Source organism: Artibeus jamaicensis, unplaced genomic scaffold (genome assembly GCF_021234435.1).
Source record: "Artibeus jamaicensis isolate MK-2021 breed Jamaican fruit bat unplaced genomic scaffold, CSHL_Jam_final scaffold_1031, whole genome shotgun sequence".
Classification (NCBI taxonomy): domain Eukaryota; kingdom Metazoa; phylum Chordata; class Mammalia; order Chiroptera; family Phyllostomidae; genus Artibeus; species Artibeus jamaicensis.
The window spans coordinates 5982037-6000522 of record NW_026522026.1 but is presented as its reverse complement, the minus strand read 5'-3'; the positions used below and the strand labels follow the sequence as shown (position 1 = coordinate 6000522).

Sequence of the window (18486 nt, the reverse complement as noted above, 5' to 3'; positions counted from 1 at the left end):
AGCCTTTGTAAGTTCTCTTATTCTTTAGCCTTGTAAGCAACTATTTTAGGAACTATTTTAAAGCTGACACCCATTCCCTTCAAACCTTTTCCGCTCACTACAAAACACCACCTTCTTGGCTGTCATTTGTATGAGTATTGTGGGTACTCTCATTAGGTGTTTATTCATGCCAAAAAGTTAACTATAGTTTAATGCTATCTGCTTTGGATCAGTGTGAATCAGCATTGGCCCTGCCTTTTAAATTTTTTCATAATTAAGTTGCTGGCACCTTAGAACCCTTTCCTGGATGGAGCTTTTCTTTGTGCCTTATCAAGTTCTGTCCCAGACAGAGTTTGGTTACTGAAGGGCTTTCTGTTTCACACCACTGTTTTTAATGGAGCCTTACAGGTTTAGATATGGCTTTTCCAAATTCTAAACCTTGGTTTTCAGATAAACAAAAACTAGTTTTAACACCTTTTTGTGTATATTTTGCTGTGAACTGAAACATTGTATTATTTGGTTCAGGTCAAAAGTATGGAACAGCTATGGTTACTCTCAGACTTTCATAATCAGTCAACTTTCTGTTAAAGATTTAATGCAGTTACTTTCCCCCCAAATAGAAAAGTTAAAATAATTAAAAAGCTATTCGTTATGAAAATGATTCATTAATTAAATCCTTAGTTTTTGATATTATCATTTACTTTTCTAGTAACAGAAACCAACGATTTCTTGAATTAGTGTTTATATTTTCTTGAGACAATACAACATTCTTAGTTTATACAAGGATGATATTTTGCTTACATAAACAAACTTAAGAAATTGTATTTGTAAAGTATCACTCAATTCTTTGATTTACCACTAGAGAGGCAGAGCCTAAAATTGGAAGGAAGGAGAAGGAAAAAAATGGAAGTATTTTATTTCATTTAAAGTGTTAGACTGTAACTTCAATTTTTTCACAATTAAACATGTTGGACTGAATCTAGTTTTTCTAGTGGATTTGTTACTTTGATAGGAATTCTCGTACTCTTGATATACTTACTGTATTTAATCTAAATGATCTGTGATCCTTTTACAGCTGCCCTTGTAATTTGTTTCAGTTTGAATTTACTCTTGAATTTATTGCAGCATAGATGTTTTCATTCCTTTTGGGTTTGAAGAAGGACTGTGTTGTGAATTCCTGTTTACTCATTTTTCAGATTGAACAGTCAATTCAATTAGGAGACTACTTTTCTTTGGACAGTACTTGTTATTGATTAGCAGTTTTTGGAGAATACTTGCAGTGATCTTAAATTGTAGACATCCTTGCTTTTGTCTTTTCCCCTTCCAACTAACTTTGGTAGGTTAATTATAGGGGGAAAGAGGAATTCAAGGAGAATTTGCAACAGTCGGATACAGAAACTTTTGATGATCTTTATGTCAGGAGTCTGCTGGAAAATAGACAAATGACTGCATGCCTATCCTTGAATACATGCCAGATGTATTGGATGGATCCTTCCTAACTACATAATAGCCTCTTGAGTACATAACAGGGTGGAAACTTTGTTCCAATTCTGTGGCTTTTTTTCTTGCTTACTTGGATACCTTCTAACTGTCCTTTTCAGAGGGATGTGAGCTCTATTGGGTTAGGGTGACAGAATTTGGAGGACAAGAGTACAAATAGAAAAATTCAAACCATTTTTCTTACTTTGTCAGGGTCTATCTTAGTGACTTAATTAGGAAATGAATGGAGAGAGGAATTGTTGGTGTGAAAATTCATTAGAGAAATGGAAGCATTGTTTCCCCTGTTATCTCTAAGTTTGTTGAATAGTAAACTTCAATGTAATGGGGGTTACATTTGTTGTTCCTGTGTCATAAAAATGAACTGTTTCTGAATCACTATGTACTCATTCAGGTTACTTGGAGTCAGGGTATTAAGGGTATATTAGGATTTGGGTATCCTTGGGTCTCTGTACAAACTATTTAAATATCCTGCTAGTTAGGGTTGTACTTGTCTCCTTGGGACTTCTAATGGGGCTATACACTTGAAGAAAAATGAGAATTGTGTTACCAACTTATTAATATGTAGGACTTGTTTTGGGCTGTTGTAAAATCAAGACCTATTTGGACCTTCTGCTCCTCAACTCCCCTACTTCTAGGTAAATTTTTAAAAAATCAGTTTGCCTATGAATCAGTTTGCTGAAATTATCAAAATTGTTTTCTTTTACTTAGCAAAGTTATTTTGCAACTTATGTTGTCCTGTGTATCAATAGGTCATTTCTTTTTATTGCTGAATAATATTTTATTGTTTGTATTTTACCACATTTTACCTATTAGTCTGTTGATAAATATTTGGGTTGTTTCTAGTTTTGGGCTGTTACAGATAAAACTAAGAATATTTGTGATCAGTTGAGTTTTAGAGTGGCTGTATGTTTTCATTTCTCTTGGGTAAATGTCTAGGTGTAGGATGTCTAGGTCATATCATAGTTCTATATTAAACTTTTTAAGAAAATTGAAACTGCTTTTCAAAGTTGAACTGTTTTTCATTCTTATCTGCAATTATAGTTATTCTGCATTCTCACTTGGTCACTGTTAAATTTTAGCAATTCTAGTAGGTTTAATTTTCTTTTCCCTAATGACTAATGACATTGAGAATCTTATGTGCTTATTTGCACATATCATTTTTGGTGAAGTATATGTTAAAATGTTTTATTAAAAAATTCTTATTGAGGTTTTGAAAAAGATTGTATTTATTTATTTGTAGAGAAAGGGGGAAGAAGGGAGAAAGAGAGGGAGAGAAATGTTGATATGCAAGAGAAACACTGATTAGTTGCCTCCTGCACACCCCCAACCGGCAATCCATGCTTGTGCTCTGACTTGGAATCCAACCTGCAACCTCTCAGCTCATGGGACAACACCCAACCCACTGAGCCACACCAGTCAGAGTTCCTTCCTGAGAGTCATTTATGCTGCATACATATTTTTATTGTGTGATTTGCAAGTATTTCATCCCAGTTTGTGGATTGTTTTTTCTTTTTCTTAATAATGTCTTTCAAAGTACAAGTTGATTTTGATGTTGTTCAGCTTATTAATTTTTTGTTTTATGGGTCATGCTTCTGTTCTGTTATTTAGATCTTTGCCAAACTCAGAATCACTAAGATTTTCTTCTGTGTATTCTTCTAGAAATTTATAATTTTAGCCCTCACATAATGAAAGCACCTATAATTTAGATGTGATTACTAAGGGAATTATTAATACATGTTACTGATTTTGAGTTTTTATATATCCTGTGAGGTAAAGTTTGAGGCTCATTGTTTGAATATGACAATCTAATTGCTACAGCACTACTTGTTAAAGATTACTCTTATCTATTGAATTACCTTGGCACCTCTGTTGAAAAGTAATTGACCATATACCAGGGTGGGCAAAAGTAGATATAGTTGTTTGTGTGGAAAAAACCATATAGCTTATGATTATTACAACAGTTTTATTAACTCAAAAGAATGTTACAGCTGTAAACTTACTTTGACCACCCTGTGTATGTGTGAATTTACTTCTAGACTCTCTGTTTTGTTCTCTTGATCTGTTTGTTTATCCTTATGCTAATATCTTATTTCTCTGATTACTGTAGCTTAATAACTCTCAGAGTCAAACTGTCTTCTAATTTTTTCCTTTTAAAGTTATTTTTGCTGTTTTATGTCATTTGTATTTCCATATAAATTTTAGGGGTAAGCTTGTCAATTTCTATAGAAACTACCTGCTGGGATTTGATTGGGATTATATAGAATCTATAAGTCAGTTTGGGGAGAATTAACATTTTAGTGGTGTTGAGTCCTCTGTTCTATGACTATGATGTATGTCTCTATTTAGGTCTTTAATTTTTATCAGCAATGTATTATAGTTTTCAGTATACAGGTTTTGCGCATCTTTTTTCATATTAACTCAAGTATTATGTAAGTTTTGATGCTATTATAAGTGGCATTTAAAAAATTTCAGTTTCTGATTGCTTGTTCCTTGTATATGAAAATACAATAGATTCGAGGGGTATATTTATCTTTAGTTTGCATCCTTACTATACATACTTATCCGAGTAGCTTTTGTAGATTCTGTAGGATTTTTTAAATATATGCAATCTTATTGTTTGACAATAAGGGTAGGTTTAATTCTTCCTTCCAGTCTTAATGCCTTTTATGTATTTTTCTTGTTAGATTGCATGGGCTAGAACCTTCAGTACAAGTTGAATAGAAGAGCAAATATCCTTGCCTTCTTCTTGATCTTAGCAGGAAAACATTTAGAATTTCATTAAGTATCATGTTACCTATAGATTTTTCATAGATACCATTTTTCTGCCTGAGTATATATTTTTTATTTATATCATGTTTATTAAATTTATTTTTATTTAAATATAGTTGCTGTACAATCTTGTATTGGTTAAATTAATTTCAGGTGCCCAATATAGTCATTTGACATTTTTACACCTTAGAGTGTCATCACCCCACTAATTCTAGTAATCATTTTGTCACTGTGTAAACTTACCACAATATTATTGACTATATTCCCCTCCCCCTTTTTACTCACTCCCTAACTCCCTCCCTTCTGGTAACCATCCGTTTGGTTTCTGTTTTGTGAGCTTGTTTTTGTTTATTTGTTTGTTTTGTTTTTAGGTTCCACATGTAGGTGAAACTATACGGTATTTATCTTTCTCTGCCTGACTTATTTCACTTAGCATAATACTCTCTAGTCCATCCATGTTTTCACAAATGGCAAGATTTCACTCTTTTCTTGCTGCATAATATTCCATTATGTGTGCGTATACATACACACACTCACACATTTGTTTTTCTCCATTCGTCTATCAACGGACACCTAAGTTGCTTTCATATCTTGCCTAATGCAAATAATGCTGCTGCAGTGAACGTAGGGGTACATGTATCTTTTCAAATCAGTGTTCTAATTCATTTTCATTGGATAAATACCCAGAAGTGGAATTACTGGGTTGTGTGTTCTATCTATTTTTAGGTTTTTGAGGAATCTCCATACTGTTTTTTTATAGGGGCTCCACCAGTTTGCAGTTCCACCAACACTGCACAAAGGTTCTCTCTTCTCTATATCCTCACTAACACATTTTACCATATTTTGCTGTGTATAATGTACACTTTTTTGCCCAAATTTTTTAGGGATATATAAGGATGCACATTATACATGGGTATGATGATTCATACTGTAGATATATTAATGGGGTATAATAATCTCATGCATAATGTACACAAAAACATGGATGTGCATTATACTTGGGAGTGCATTGTACATGGCCAATATGATATTTGTTGAGTTTTTGATAATAGACATTTTGGTGTGGGATGGTATCTCCTTGTGTTACTGATTTGCATTAAGTGAGAGTTCTTTGTTTTTAAATAGGAATAGTTGTTGGGTTTTTTTCAGATGCTTTTTATACATCTACTGAGATCATGCACATATTTTTAGTTTGGATATATGTAGGTGCATTATATTGATTGTTTTGAATGTTAAGCAACTGCACATTCCTGGGATAATTGCCACTTGGTATGATGTATCATCTTTTTATATATAACTAGATTTGATTTGTTACAAATTAAAAAACATTTCATGTGCTCTCTTTTTCTGGTTTTGGTATTAGTTCACCTCATCTTTGTGGAAGAATTTGTTTTGAATTTGTTTCTTCCTTAGAGGCTAGTAATCAAGGTTGAGAATGACTGGGCCATATATGATCTTTGTTTCCCCCTGTTTCAAAATTTTATTTCTGTTCTCATATGATAGGATGTATATATTTGTATAAATGAAGAACAACTCATTTGCCCTATTACTTAACAAGTGAGGTGGCATGAGAAAAAGAAATGTTTTGGTAGGTATAGCCCAAAGCACGTCAATATTTGATTTGAATTTTTCAGTGAAGCAGAATTGACTCCAAGAAGCTGAAGATATATAGTAGAGGAGAAGACAAAATTTCACATACTTATATTGGTATGCTAGAGTTGGCTTGTGCTGGATTGAGAGTGCCAGGAATTTTGCAAGCCAGTTATTAAATACAACCTATTAAAATTAAGTTATATAACAAAATTAAATCCTACTAGAAAAATACTCAAAATACGTTACTTCCTAGTCATTTTACTGCTGTCTTTGCTATTGAGGTTATTTATGTCTGAAATATAAGTTAGCGTTAGTAGGCATCCTGTTGATAGCTTGAAATCTGCCATTCATATGGGAGACTTTGTACCACAAATGCAGGTTGGAGTATTTGTACAACAGAAATAGGCAAATGCTACAAATAGAGCTTATTTTGTTGATTAACTAGTCCTAACAAAGTGGTAGAGGAAATACTAATAGTCCAGCTTAAACTTTAATACATTCTAAGTCTGTTGTGAATAGCCCAAAATATTAAAGAAACATTTTTCTGGAATAGACAATCATTATCAACAAAAAAATTGCTCATGTCATTAACAGACAAGTAAAGTTCTGACAAGACTTTGTTTCACTTTTGTCTTTTTAATGTAAATGAAATAAATCATCAACCATCATTAATGTTGGTACAGTATTCATTTGTTGGTTGTAGCCATAAATTGGCTACAGAAACAAGAGTTCAGCAACAAATTAACTAAAACATTCTGTGAAAGTCTGTTGGCTCTATGGAACTTACAATAATAGGTAGTGTACAGTTTTTTATTATTTGTTAATTTTGTGATACATGCTTTATTTTAGTAAAATTCATAATTAATCACACATATACACTCCCATACTTTTCCCCACCAGAGAGCTTATCTGTCTTCTGATACTGAGCAGTTTCTGTAGTTAGTTACATTAGCTGTGTCTTTCTCAGTTCCCCTACCCAACACCTAGGAATTGATAGCTGCTGCTTAATCCTCAGGACCAGGCCCGGAGTTTTGGTGAAGTTTCTTTTCATTTTCCTGCTCTGTCCTCAGACTTTTCCAGGTCTGACATGTGAGGCAGTATGGCACAGGGGGCAAACACAAGGCCCATGGGCCAAATCTGGCCCTCCACCTTGTTTTATCTGACCTGGCACCTTGTTTCTACCTGGCGGCAGTGCCGAGCTTCTTGCCCCTAGTTAAGGAGTAGTGACATTTATACAGTCTTAAAATTACATTTGACCCTTTGAAGGTAGCCACGAGGCTGATGTGGCCTCCCAGTGAAAATGAGTTTGACCTCCTTGGTATATTGGGTAAGACTGGGACTATCAAATCACACTACCTGGGTTAAATCCCAGGTCTGCCAGCCACTAGCCATGTAACTAGAAATAAGTTCCTTGTACTTTTCTAAAATACAGTTAATTAAAATACTTACAACTTACCATAGTTGTGATTTCTAAGTGAATTAATACATGTAAAACACTATGGATAATGTTTTAATATGGTTGGTGCTAATCAAATGGTAGTTACAACCTGTTGTTTGTCTCCATTTTGAAGTTGCTGAGATGCTCAGCCTTTGGTGGAATACCTATCTGCTTGTCCTAGCACCTAGAGACAATTTTAATTGGCCAGGATGTCTTCTTTAGTCAAGAATTTGTGGGCATATGGAATTCATACCTTTTCCCCTTTCCCTGTATCATATAATTTTCCCAGTGTACTTGACTTTCTGATCACTCATTTAACAGGTACTCTGGACTTATGCTTATATCATTTTTGTGCAGGAATTATCAACATTGGAACTATTGACATTTTGAGCAAGATATTTCTTGTGATTGATGGCCTGTCAAGAGCATTGTAGGATGTTTAGCAGCATCCATGACTTCTACTTAACTACTTGCAGTTAGCACCATTCCCTCAAGTCATAACAACTAAAAATGTCTAGACATTGCCAAATGTCCTGAGGGGCAAAAATCATACCTGGTTGAGAGCTACATTTTTTTTTTACTTTTACTTTTTAAAGACTTTATTTATTTATCTTTAGAGGGGGAGGGAAGGAGAGAGGGAGAGAAATACCAAAGTATGGTTGCCTCTCATGGGTCCCCTGCTGGGAACTGGCCTGCAACCCAGGCATCTGTCCTGACTGGGAATGGAACTGCGATCCTTTGGTTTGTAGGCCCGTGCTCAGTCCACTGAGCTACACCAGCCAGGGCAAGAGCTACGTTTTTAGAGGGGACTTTAGTGTGTACTGTGTTAGGAGACTGTGACTTGTTATTTTAGTGTTTCTTTGAATAAGCCTTACTAATCAGCTCTTACATTTTAGACTGCCATTAGTTTTATTCAATAGATCTTTCTCATACTTTCACTTTAGTATAGTTGTTTGATTTAGTTGCTGCTACTGGGGTTGGTCAATAGAGCATCTTTTATTGATGACTGTTCAAACTGATAGCTTAAAAAAATTCTTTCTTGCCTGTGTAGTAGGTTCTATGGATTTAGGCATCTGGGTAAGTTTTCAGAGGATAACACCCAGACCTAAACTTTTTTTTTTGTATGTCATTGCTCTTTGGTTTCAAAAAGACAGAGAATCACATATTGTACTGATTTCGCTTGTTACGATATGTTCAGAGGTAGTTGGGAAAACAAATATTTCCTATGCCAAGAAAGGAAATTATTGCTTGGAGGAAGTTCATTGTCTTTAGGCAGTCATAAGGGAACTTTAGGCTCTTAAAAAAAATAGTAACCCAGGGTATTCTATTTTAACTAAAATTATTGAAAAACAAAAGAACAAATACAGTATAAAATATTACTTATAGTAAGTTCTTAAAACATGCTTTTGAATATAATCTTTATGCAGTCAGATATATGTATGTATGTGTATATTTTCTGGGAACAATATGATTTGTAATCCATAAATTAAAAATATTTATTTTCTTTGATATAGTTTGCCTTATCATAGTATTTTCATAATACCAAATGATTTTTAAAGTATTCTTATGTGTAAATGAGTGACTTACAGAAGAAAAATATCCTACATTTATATTTTAAATTAATACCCAAGCAAAATCAGTTTAATTTCCTTAATCAGAACATGGAAAAAACTTAAGAAAAATATTATTGATGCAACAGATGAATAACCCTTAGGGGAATCATGCCATAGTACACATATATAGTTTTAAGCTTAAAATAACTAAACATTCCACAAAAAGGTTTAAATATATTGCCTTTGATCAAAGAAAATACAGATATTTAAATGGTCACAGATTTTTCTATAACTCATTAATTTTGTAAATCTAAGTATTTTTAAATTACCTTTATTGGCAGAATTTTGTTTATCATTTTATTATTTATTAATTTATTTTTTGAGATTTTTATTTATTTATCTTTAGAGAGGAAGGGAAGGAGAGAAGGAGAAAAATATCAATGTATGGTTGCCTCTCATGTGTCCCCTGCTGGGAACTGGCCTGCAACCCAGGCATGTGCCCTGACTGGGAATCAAACCTCGACCGTGTAGTTTGCAGGCCCATGCTCAATCCACTGAGCTACACCAGCCAGGGCCTGTTTATCATTTTATTAATCTTTTCATTTTTATAGTATAAGATTGTTATTTATCTAGGTAATTTCCAGATGTCTGTAAGTAGTATGTATATGCCTTTCTCAGTATTGATGACATGTTAGGTTATTATCAGAATATGGCAAAGATTACTTTTTAAAATGTGAAAGATCTGCCTATATCTTCAAATATATGTTCAAATGCCTTTAAGATTTGTAATTTAAAGATAAAAGTTTTAATTGAAAAATAATAACAAAATACTACACATCTATTGAAAATACCAAATGCTGACAAGGATGTGGAGCAGCAGGAATTGTTTTCTTTTGAAATTCTTAAAAAATGTTTTAATTAGAGAGAGGAGGAGGTGACGGGGGAGGGGAGAAACAACAATGTGAAAGAGAAGCATTTATCGGTTGCCTTTCTTATGTGCCCCAATTGGGACTGAACCCACAACCTAGGCACATGTCCTGACTGGGAATCAAACCCACCACCTTTTCAGTTTGCAAGACAACACCCAGCCATACCTGCCAGAACAGGAACTCTTTCATTACTAATGGGAATGCAAAATGGTACAGCCACTTTGGAAGACTCTTTGGCAATTTCGTATAAAACTCAACAGTCTTATCATATGATCCAACCATTAATCATACTCCTTTGTATTTGCTCAAATGAATTGAAAACATATGTCACACAAAAACTTTCACGTGAATGTTTATAGCATCTTTCTTCATAATTACTAAAACTTGGAAGCAACCTAGATGTCTTTTGATTTAGCTTAATTCATTTTACATTTTCCATGTTGTGTGGATCAGTAGTTCAGTCCTTTTTATTGCTGAGTAGTATTTCATTGTATGGCTGAACCATAGTTTATCTGATCATCAGTGAGAGGACATTTAAGTTGTTCCCAGTTTTGGGTGATTAAGAATAAAGTTGCTGTATACATTTATGTACAAGTCTGTGTGTGATCATGTTATTTTTTTGTTAGGGAAACTATCTAAAAATGAGATTGCTAACTTGCATGTGTGCTATTTGTAACTTAATGAGAAACAACCAAACTGTTTTTCAAAGTGGTGGTACCATTTTCATTTTACCACCAGCAAAATATGAGTGTGTGTATGTATGTGAGTGAGTGTGTAAAAATCCACACAAGTATATTGGGAGGTTGTATGCAGCATCCTTGTCAGTCCGAGGTATTATATGATTAGTGGGGTAAACTACACAAAGGGCAAGGATGTTGTTCATCTTGTTCACTGTTGAAGTCCTACTGTTTGGTATAGTACATGATAGTGTGTCTGCAAAAAATATTTGTTGAATAAATATTAAACTGATCAGAAACATGGAATTCCAAAAATCTGAATATTATGGGTTTTTTTCCACAATGATGTGTAACTTTATCATCATAAAACATGGGTTTCCTTTTGTTTAGAGTGGTGACAAATTAGGAGATAACATGAAAACTTTGGGGTTCTTTTTCAATGTTTCATTTATGGACTTGAGTTGAATATGTCATTGAAGACAAGTGCTATCTAGAGGCTCTTGGTACAGAAGTAGAGTGGGAATACTAGTGAAATTGTTATTTATCTCAGGGTGTCTTCTAAGCTTTAGTTGCCACCAGTCTTTATGGTCTTACTATATGCAGTGTGATTTGCTAGGTGCTGTTTTTTAATTATCAGCTGATGAGCCCATTCAGGAAAGGTAAAAATATTTTTATGACATTTATGATGATTCATAGTTGTGTATAGTTAAAAGTAAATATTAATGAAGAAATAGAAACTTTATAAATGCTGCAGTGTAGGGTTGTTTTGCTTTATTAAAGGAGGTAAACTTAGATGTATTTTCTCAGAAAGGAAAATTATTTTGCCTGGCTGGTGTAGCTCAGTGGATTGAGCGCGGGCCTGGGAACCAAGCAACCACTGTTCGATTCCCAGTCAGGGCACATGCCTGGGTTGCAGGCCAGTTCTCTCCCTCTCTTCTTCCTTTCCCCTCTAAAGATAAATAAATAAAATCTTTAAAAAAAAAAGAAAGAAAATTATTTTAATGGTTAAGACCAAATGGGAACAATGTATGTTAGTAAAGGTGGGTGTTGAGTAAGTGAAAAAATAATGAGTTCCATAACCTTTGGGAATAAATGTTAATGGAAGACAGATTTATCTGAGAATGTGTAAAGATATAATGTCATTGACCTTTTGCTCTAAAATGTAAGCAGAAATTTCTAATTTAGGCTTAATTTTGTCTTCTTCCAGCTTGGGGAACTCTGGCAGCATTTGTATCTCTGCTTAAGATTGCAAACTACTGTTGAGATGATCAGTTACTATTTCCATGGAAATAAGTCTATTCTAATGATTTGTATTTTATAGTTGGATTCATTGAGTTAGAAGTTTCTGATTCATAATGAAGCAGTCTTTGATGGTTTTAGCATCCTCTCTTTCTTAGTCTGAATTTAAAATGAATATGTGCCCCTATATTCATTGCAATATTATTTACAATAGCCAAGATATGGAAGCAGCCCAAGTGCCCATCAATGGATGAGTGGATAAAAAAGCTGTGGTATATATACAATGGAATATTGTTATTTATAAAAAGGGAATGAAATCTTACCATTTGGGACAGTTTGGACAGACTTAGAGAGTATTATGTTAAATGAAATAAGTCAGTCAGGGAAAGACAAATACCAAATGATTTCACTTATATGTGAAATCTAAATAACAAATATCATATGATCTCACCAATTAGTGGAACCTAATCAACAAAACAAACAAGCAAGTATAATATAACCAGAGACATTGAAATAAAGAACAAACTGACAGTAACCAGAGGGGAGTGGGGAGTGGGATGACAGGGGAAAGAAGGGGAAGGTTTGTCAAGGAACATGGAAAAGACCCATGGACAAAGCCAAAAGGGGGTAGGATTGAGGCTGGGAGATAGGGGTGGGTGGGGCAGGAGAAGGTGGTGGTGGAGAAAGTGGAAACAACTGTGTTTGAACAGCAATAAAAAAATAAATTAAAAAATTACAGTGTAAACAAACAAAATTAAACAGACTCATAGATACAGAGAACAGACACATGGTTGCGAGAGGGGTCAGCTTTGGAGGACTGGGTGAAATAGGCCACAAGATTAAAAAATACAACTCGGTAGTTACAAAATAGTCATGGGGGTGTAAAGTACAGCAGAAGAAATATAGTCCATATTGTAAAAACGTTGTATGATGGGTACTGGAAAAGTTTACACTTTGTAAAGTATATGATTGTTTAACCACTATGCTATAAACCTGAAACTAATAACAAAATAATGTTAATTTTAGACTGTAATTAATAAAAATAATTAAAAATGAAATAATTTGAATTGTGCTGAAAATAGGGTGCTGAGAGGGAAACCGTGGTTTAACACCATAAGTACTTCTGTCTTTATATACACTGTAGACCCTGCTGTAGACCTTTTTCAGTCAACTGCTTCAGATGACCAATATTGAGAGTATAGTTGTAACCTTTGACAGACTGCTCTGATTTGGCTCAGATTATTATTATATTTTTATAGGGGAGAGAGTTAGTTATGATGCATTATTTTCCTAGCCCCAGATAAGAAACCTGAGTTTGAGATTTTTTAACAGTAGTATATTTGGCTCTATTTCATATATATTTTTTAATATGCTATTCATTGAAACAGCATGTTATGTAGTTATCTTGTATTTTATTTTGGTTTTGAAAATTCCCAACTTAAATTTTCCCAGGGCTCCTTCAGTCATGGAAAAAAAAAACTTGTTTATTTTCAGAATAGTTTGTGTAGGAACTAAGAAGTAGGAGATGTTCAGGTTTTTTTCAGGACTGATGCTTACTCTCAGGAATTTTGTGCTAGAATCTAGGAGGCCTGTGTAAGTGATAGGCTAAGGTCCAAGGAATGAAGGAGAGTAGATTTTCAAAGAAGCTTATGTGGTTAGTATTTGGAGGGCTCTGTGGAGTATTTTTTATAGTGTTGAAATGGGGTCAAAGACTGGGAAGTTTAAAAGGTTGTGTTGAGAAGAGGCTTTTAGTTTATTTTGTTATGTGATCAGGATCCCCAGTATAAATCAGGTTGATGTAATGGAAGGACCCTTTGGGAACTAATGTACGATGTAGAAATTAGAAACTTAGAAAAACTAATTCAAAAACCTGCTTTCAGGTTTTTCTTTCGTTCATTCAAATAAACGATTGAACAAAATAGAAACAGACTCATAGATACAAAGATCAGACAGGTATTTGCCAGAGGGAAGGGGATTTGGGGCTGGATGTAAAAGGTGAAAGGATTAAAAAGTATAAATTGGCCGTCACAAAATAGTCATGGGGATGTAGGGTACAGCACAGGGAATAATAGTCAATAATATCATAATAACTATGTACAGTGGCAAGTGGGTACTTGAAATATTGGGTGCCACTTTGTAAAGTATATGATTGTTTAACCCTATGCTGTATATTTGAAACTAATAGAAAATAATATTGAATATAGACTGTAATTGAAAAATAAAAAAACAATAATGAACAAAGAAAAATATTTCTCATCCTGGAAAGCAGAGAAGGATGGAGATGCTTGGAAGCCCTCCTAGTTATTTAGTTATCTTTTTTAGAGGTAAGGCAGTATATTTTTATCCAGTATTAAATAAACTTTTTTCAAATGGTAAAGAAAAAAAACTTCTTCCATTTCATAAGTTTGAAAAAGAAGATAGGAAAGGAAGTAACTGTTAATGCTTTCCAAAATAAAACATTTCAATTTCGTGGATAAAACAGTGAATCTGTCACTCAGTCATTAAGCCTTTGAATGACCTATATATGAGAAACCATATATCAGTGTAACATTTAGAGATTTAAATTAGCTTTGCTTATTATTTTATATTTTAAGTTATTTTAAAGTAGGTTTTTGTGGTATGTCTCCAAGGGGGTTGATACTGAGGAATGGGAGAGAAAAATAAAACTGAATAGAAGGAGTCAATAATACCAATTTTCTAAATTTGAGTTCTCCAAGTTGTTAGTAGCACTTTGAAAATCGCATGTTTGGGACAGTAGTGATTGCTGGAAGTATAGATTCTATTAAAGTACTTAGTTGATCCAAGTGAAAAATGTTTTAGCTTCAGTCAGACAATCCAAATCTAGATAAGTAACTTGTATTTTTATGGGCTTCCTAATCAGATCGAAAAAGACCTCTGACCCTTTATGTGACAATATTAATACTACTTTGGTTTTTACATATTGTAGGAATATTGGTAAACATGTTACGGATCTGTTTTGCAGAAACATTTATAAATTTTAACGGACTTACAAAGGTTGAAACTTGTGAAATATTAAAAATATATAGTTTTATATAGAAACTGTTTGATGATTACAAATAGAGGGCCAAAAGAGGTTTTTAAAATACTTAGGGAAGTTGAACACGTGGATTTATTACCATTTCTTGAGGTTAATTTTTAGAAAAACATTGATTGTTAATTGGCTCTGAGATGGGAAGGGTGGTTGGAAGATGGTATATTTCAGGATTATAAAACATAATCATTCCATAAATACATATTAAGTGCCTACTATGTGGAAGGAACTGCGTAGAGATATAAAAGGGATATGCGTCCACACAGAAATAACTCACAGTCTCCTTAAGAAACTTGTCATCTAGTGAGAGCCCATGATTAAAACAGCCAAATTAAATTGGCCTCTAATCCTATGCATTATACTTTATAAGAATGATTGAGTAAATTAATGAAACATACGTTTTTGCAAATTTTGTAGTATTTGTTTTTTATTCATCCTCATTGTAGGTAATGGATTTATAGCATGTCTTTGGATTTGGATCTGTTTGATTTAGCTTTGATCATGGCTTTGATCTTATGTTTTTGTAGACTCTTTATTAGTATGCAGAGGTACTCAGAGACACATGCTTTGTTGTACACAGTAGAAAATTCTGAAAACCTTGTTATTTAAAAATTTTATTTTCAGAGGTATTTTACATAGGTTGAATGTGGTAGAAATAAATTTTTTTCCATGTAGAAAATGATCTTTTTCTTTGTTCTGTTTGAAGATCTGGGACAGTTATGGGAAATAAAATACGATTTACTATCACCCAAGTTGTATGATAAAATTAAAGCAGAAAGATGTTAATTAACCTGGAAATTTGGAAGCTAATTACTATAAGAGATCAATGAATCTGGAAAACTTTCTCTTTGCCCCTTTTAGGAAGAGTGATAGAATGGCTGTTTTTAACTATGGAAGTAAGAGGGCAAATTATGGTATGGGAAACTCTAATTATACTCATAAACTTGCTTTGATTTCTTGAGACATGACAGAATACCTGTAATTTCTTTTCTCTTTTTATAACAAATTTCATACCGCATGAAAGTAACTCTTCCATTGAGATACAAATTCTGAACTCTACTTAGAAACACTTCCAGATTTAGACACTTTTTTGTGTGTATGTGTTGTGTGTGTATATTAAAGTATGAGCAAAGAATCAATTGTAGATACTATAAGGTAATTTACTGACAGCATGCAGGAGTTTAATTAGGTTTAGAACTTTGTTATTTACTATTCTTGTTAGATCTGAACTGGATTTTATTTTCTACCAGTTACCAAATGGTAATCTTGTATTGGACCCCTTTAATGGTTACTTTAAGAGCCATTTGTCATCTGTTTCATACATGGACACTAGAGGAGTTTTATGTCCACTTGATCACCACTTTTGATTGTTCAGTGGTTATTTTGTTAATTACACAAAGACTGTGAGATATTGGTTTCAGTGAGGGTGGCCATGTAAACTCATCATCCAAATCTGACACTTTTGTGAGTGAAAAGGACTGACATTATCTAAGAACAACAGATATAAACTAAGCCTGGCCCATGTAAATCCAGATATATGATCATCCTAATTAGTAAGCTTTTGATTGCAAATAATAGAAAACACAACTCAAACTAGTGTAAACAATAAGCAAAATGTATTGTTTTGCAAATCCAAAAACAAAACAAAACAGTGTCTGGAAGTACTACAGGTCTGGAATGGTGAGGAAATCTGGCTTTCTTCCTGTACTTTGTAGACTCTGACTTCTATGGCTGGCTTCCCTTATAGTTGTTGGATGGCTGCCAATAGCAATTTGATCATTTATGATCAGCGGGAGAGAGGGACCTGCTTCTCCCATAAACATAGAAGAGTTTCAAGCCTAGCGATTGTTAGATACTTCTGAATTAATTTATGTGACTAGGGGAATGTCATGTGCTGGTAGTTTGAGGTATGGGATATCCGAATATCACTGAGGCAAGAAGGATAGGATTATCCTGATTCTTTGAGACTAGTCAGAGTCCATTGATAAAACTGGTATAGGGTCAGTCTGTGTTGGCAGCAAGGCAGCTAAATGACGGATAATGGATGGAATGAATGTTTGGAAGCAACCGCAATGTTCATTGTGAAGTCCAGTGTCACTTCTTGTTTGAATTTTCCCCTGTGAATCTTTGACTGAATTCCTGCAAGAATGTAGCATACTGCAGACATATTTTTCTTCTAGTGAGAATTTGTGGTATAAAATCATTTAGTAGCCTGGCAAGGGGGAAACAACAAAAGAAAACTGAGTATCCTATTTTCCTCTCTTCTTCCTATAAGACTCTAAGGATTTTTTCTCTTTTTTTACAGACTAATAGGGATGCCAAAGGAAAAATATGATCCTCCAGATCCTCGCAAAATTTATACCATCATGTCAGCAGAGGAGGTAGCCAATGGGAAAAAATCTCACTGGGCAGAATTAGAAATCTCGGGTGAGTAGAATCTGAAGAATTTAATTCAGGGTAGAATGAACAAGAGTTGTATTGTTATATTTTTTATTTTGCACATTTTGAATTAGATGAAACAATCAAGAAACTATACTGAGATATCAATGTTTATCTATTTTATCTATAACTAATCTATCTATATTTGTTCATAAAATACCTTGAGCCAGAGTTAGCATCTGGAATTGAAGACATTAGGAGTCCATTTTCTAAGTAAAATCAGTTTTCTTTTCAAAAACTTTTTAGGTTTCTATTTGTTTATTCTTAGAAAGAAAGGGAGAGAAACACCGATGTGAGAGGGATGTGAGAGAGAAACATCAGTTTAATTGGTGGCCTCTCGCACACACACACCCCCAACTGGACTGGGGACTTGACCTGCAACTCATGCATGTGCCTTGACTGGGAATCAAACCAGCGACCTTTTGCTTTGCAGGATGATACCCAACCAACTGAGCTACATCAGTCAGGGCTAAAATCAGGTTTTTTGACATAATAGATTTTGCTTTGGCTTTTGCAGTTACTATTTTTGTAAGTTGAAACCTTTATGATCCTCCTATCATCACAATGTTGGTAGAGTAGGAAAGCTAGAGGCTGTTTATTTCAACACATGTGATAACTATTATATGGCCTTACATACTTAGGATTTGGTAAAATTGAATGTGATTTCTAAAAATTCATAAACTCAGTCTAATAGTGAGAAACATAATAAACTGAACTGAAGGACTTTCTGCAAAATACCTAATTAGTAGTCCTCAAAATTGTCAAGGTCAGAAAAACAAGGAAAGGATGAGAAAGTGTTATAGACTAGAAAAGACTAAAGAGACAGAATGACTAAATGCAAAATTGAATCCTGGAACCCAAAATTGTAAAAATGGGTGAAATCCAAATTAAATTAGTTAATAGTAATTTAACAGTGTTAGTTCTAGTTTTGACAAATATACCATCGTAAGATAAGATGTTAATATTAGGGAAAATTAGGTGAGTATACAGGAACTCTGTATTATCTTGGTAACTTTTCTGTATATCTAAAATTATTACAAAGTTTAAAGTTTATTAAAAATAGAATATGAGTACTCTTTTTCTTTTGTGAATCAATATAATACAGATTATATATATAGAATGTAGTTTTTTTCCCCAGGAGGCTTTCATTGGGAGTGTTAAACCCATGTTATATTGCCAATAGCAAGAATTACCTGTACATTTAGCTAAAAGGTAACTGGATGAGTAGGTGATGGATAATCAAAAGAATGAATATAAATTTAGGTTAGCCTAGGATTTCTCAAGTTGGTACTGCTGATACTTAGGGCCAGACAATCTT

At 33.7% G+C, this 18486-nt stretch overlaps 1 protein-coding gene across 5 annotated transcripts in view; it reads left to right on the top strand.

Moving 5' to 3' along the window:
• Positions 1-18486, top strand: part of CNOT6L (CCR4-NOT transcription complex subunit 6 like) — a 91765-nt gene that overhangs the window by 16418 nt on the left and 56861 nt on the right. For all 5 annotated transcript variants that reach the window (XM_037147064.2, XM_037147061.2, XM_037147060.2 and 2 more), the window contains exon 2: positions 17035-17156. In XM_037147064.2, coding sequence (XP_037002959.2) covers positions 17045-17156 — 112 coding nt within the window. In that variant the 5' untranslated portion in view covers positions 17035-17044. The remainder of the gene's footprint in view (positions 1-17034; positions 17157-18486) is intronic.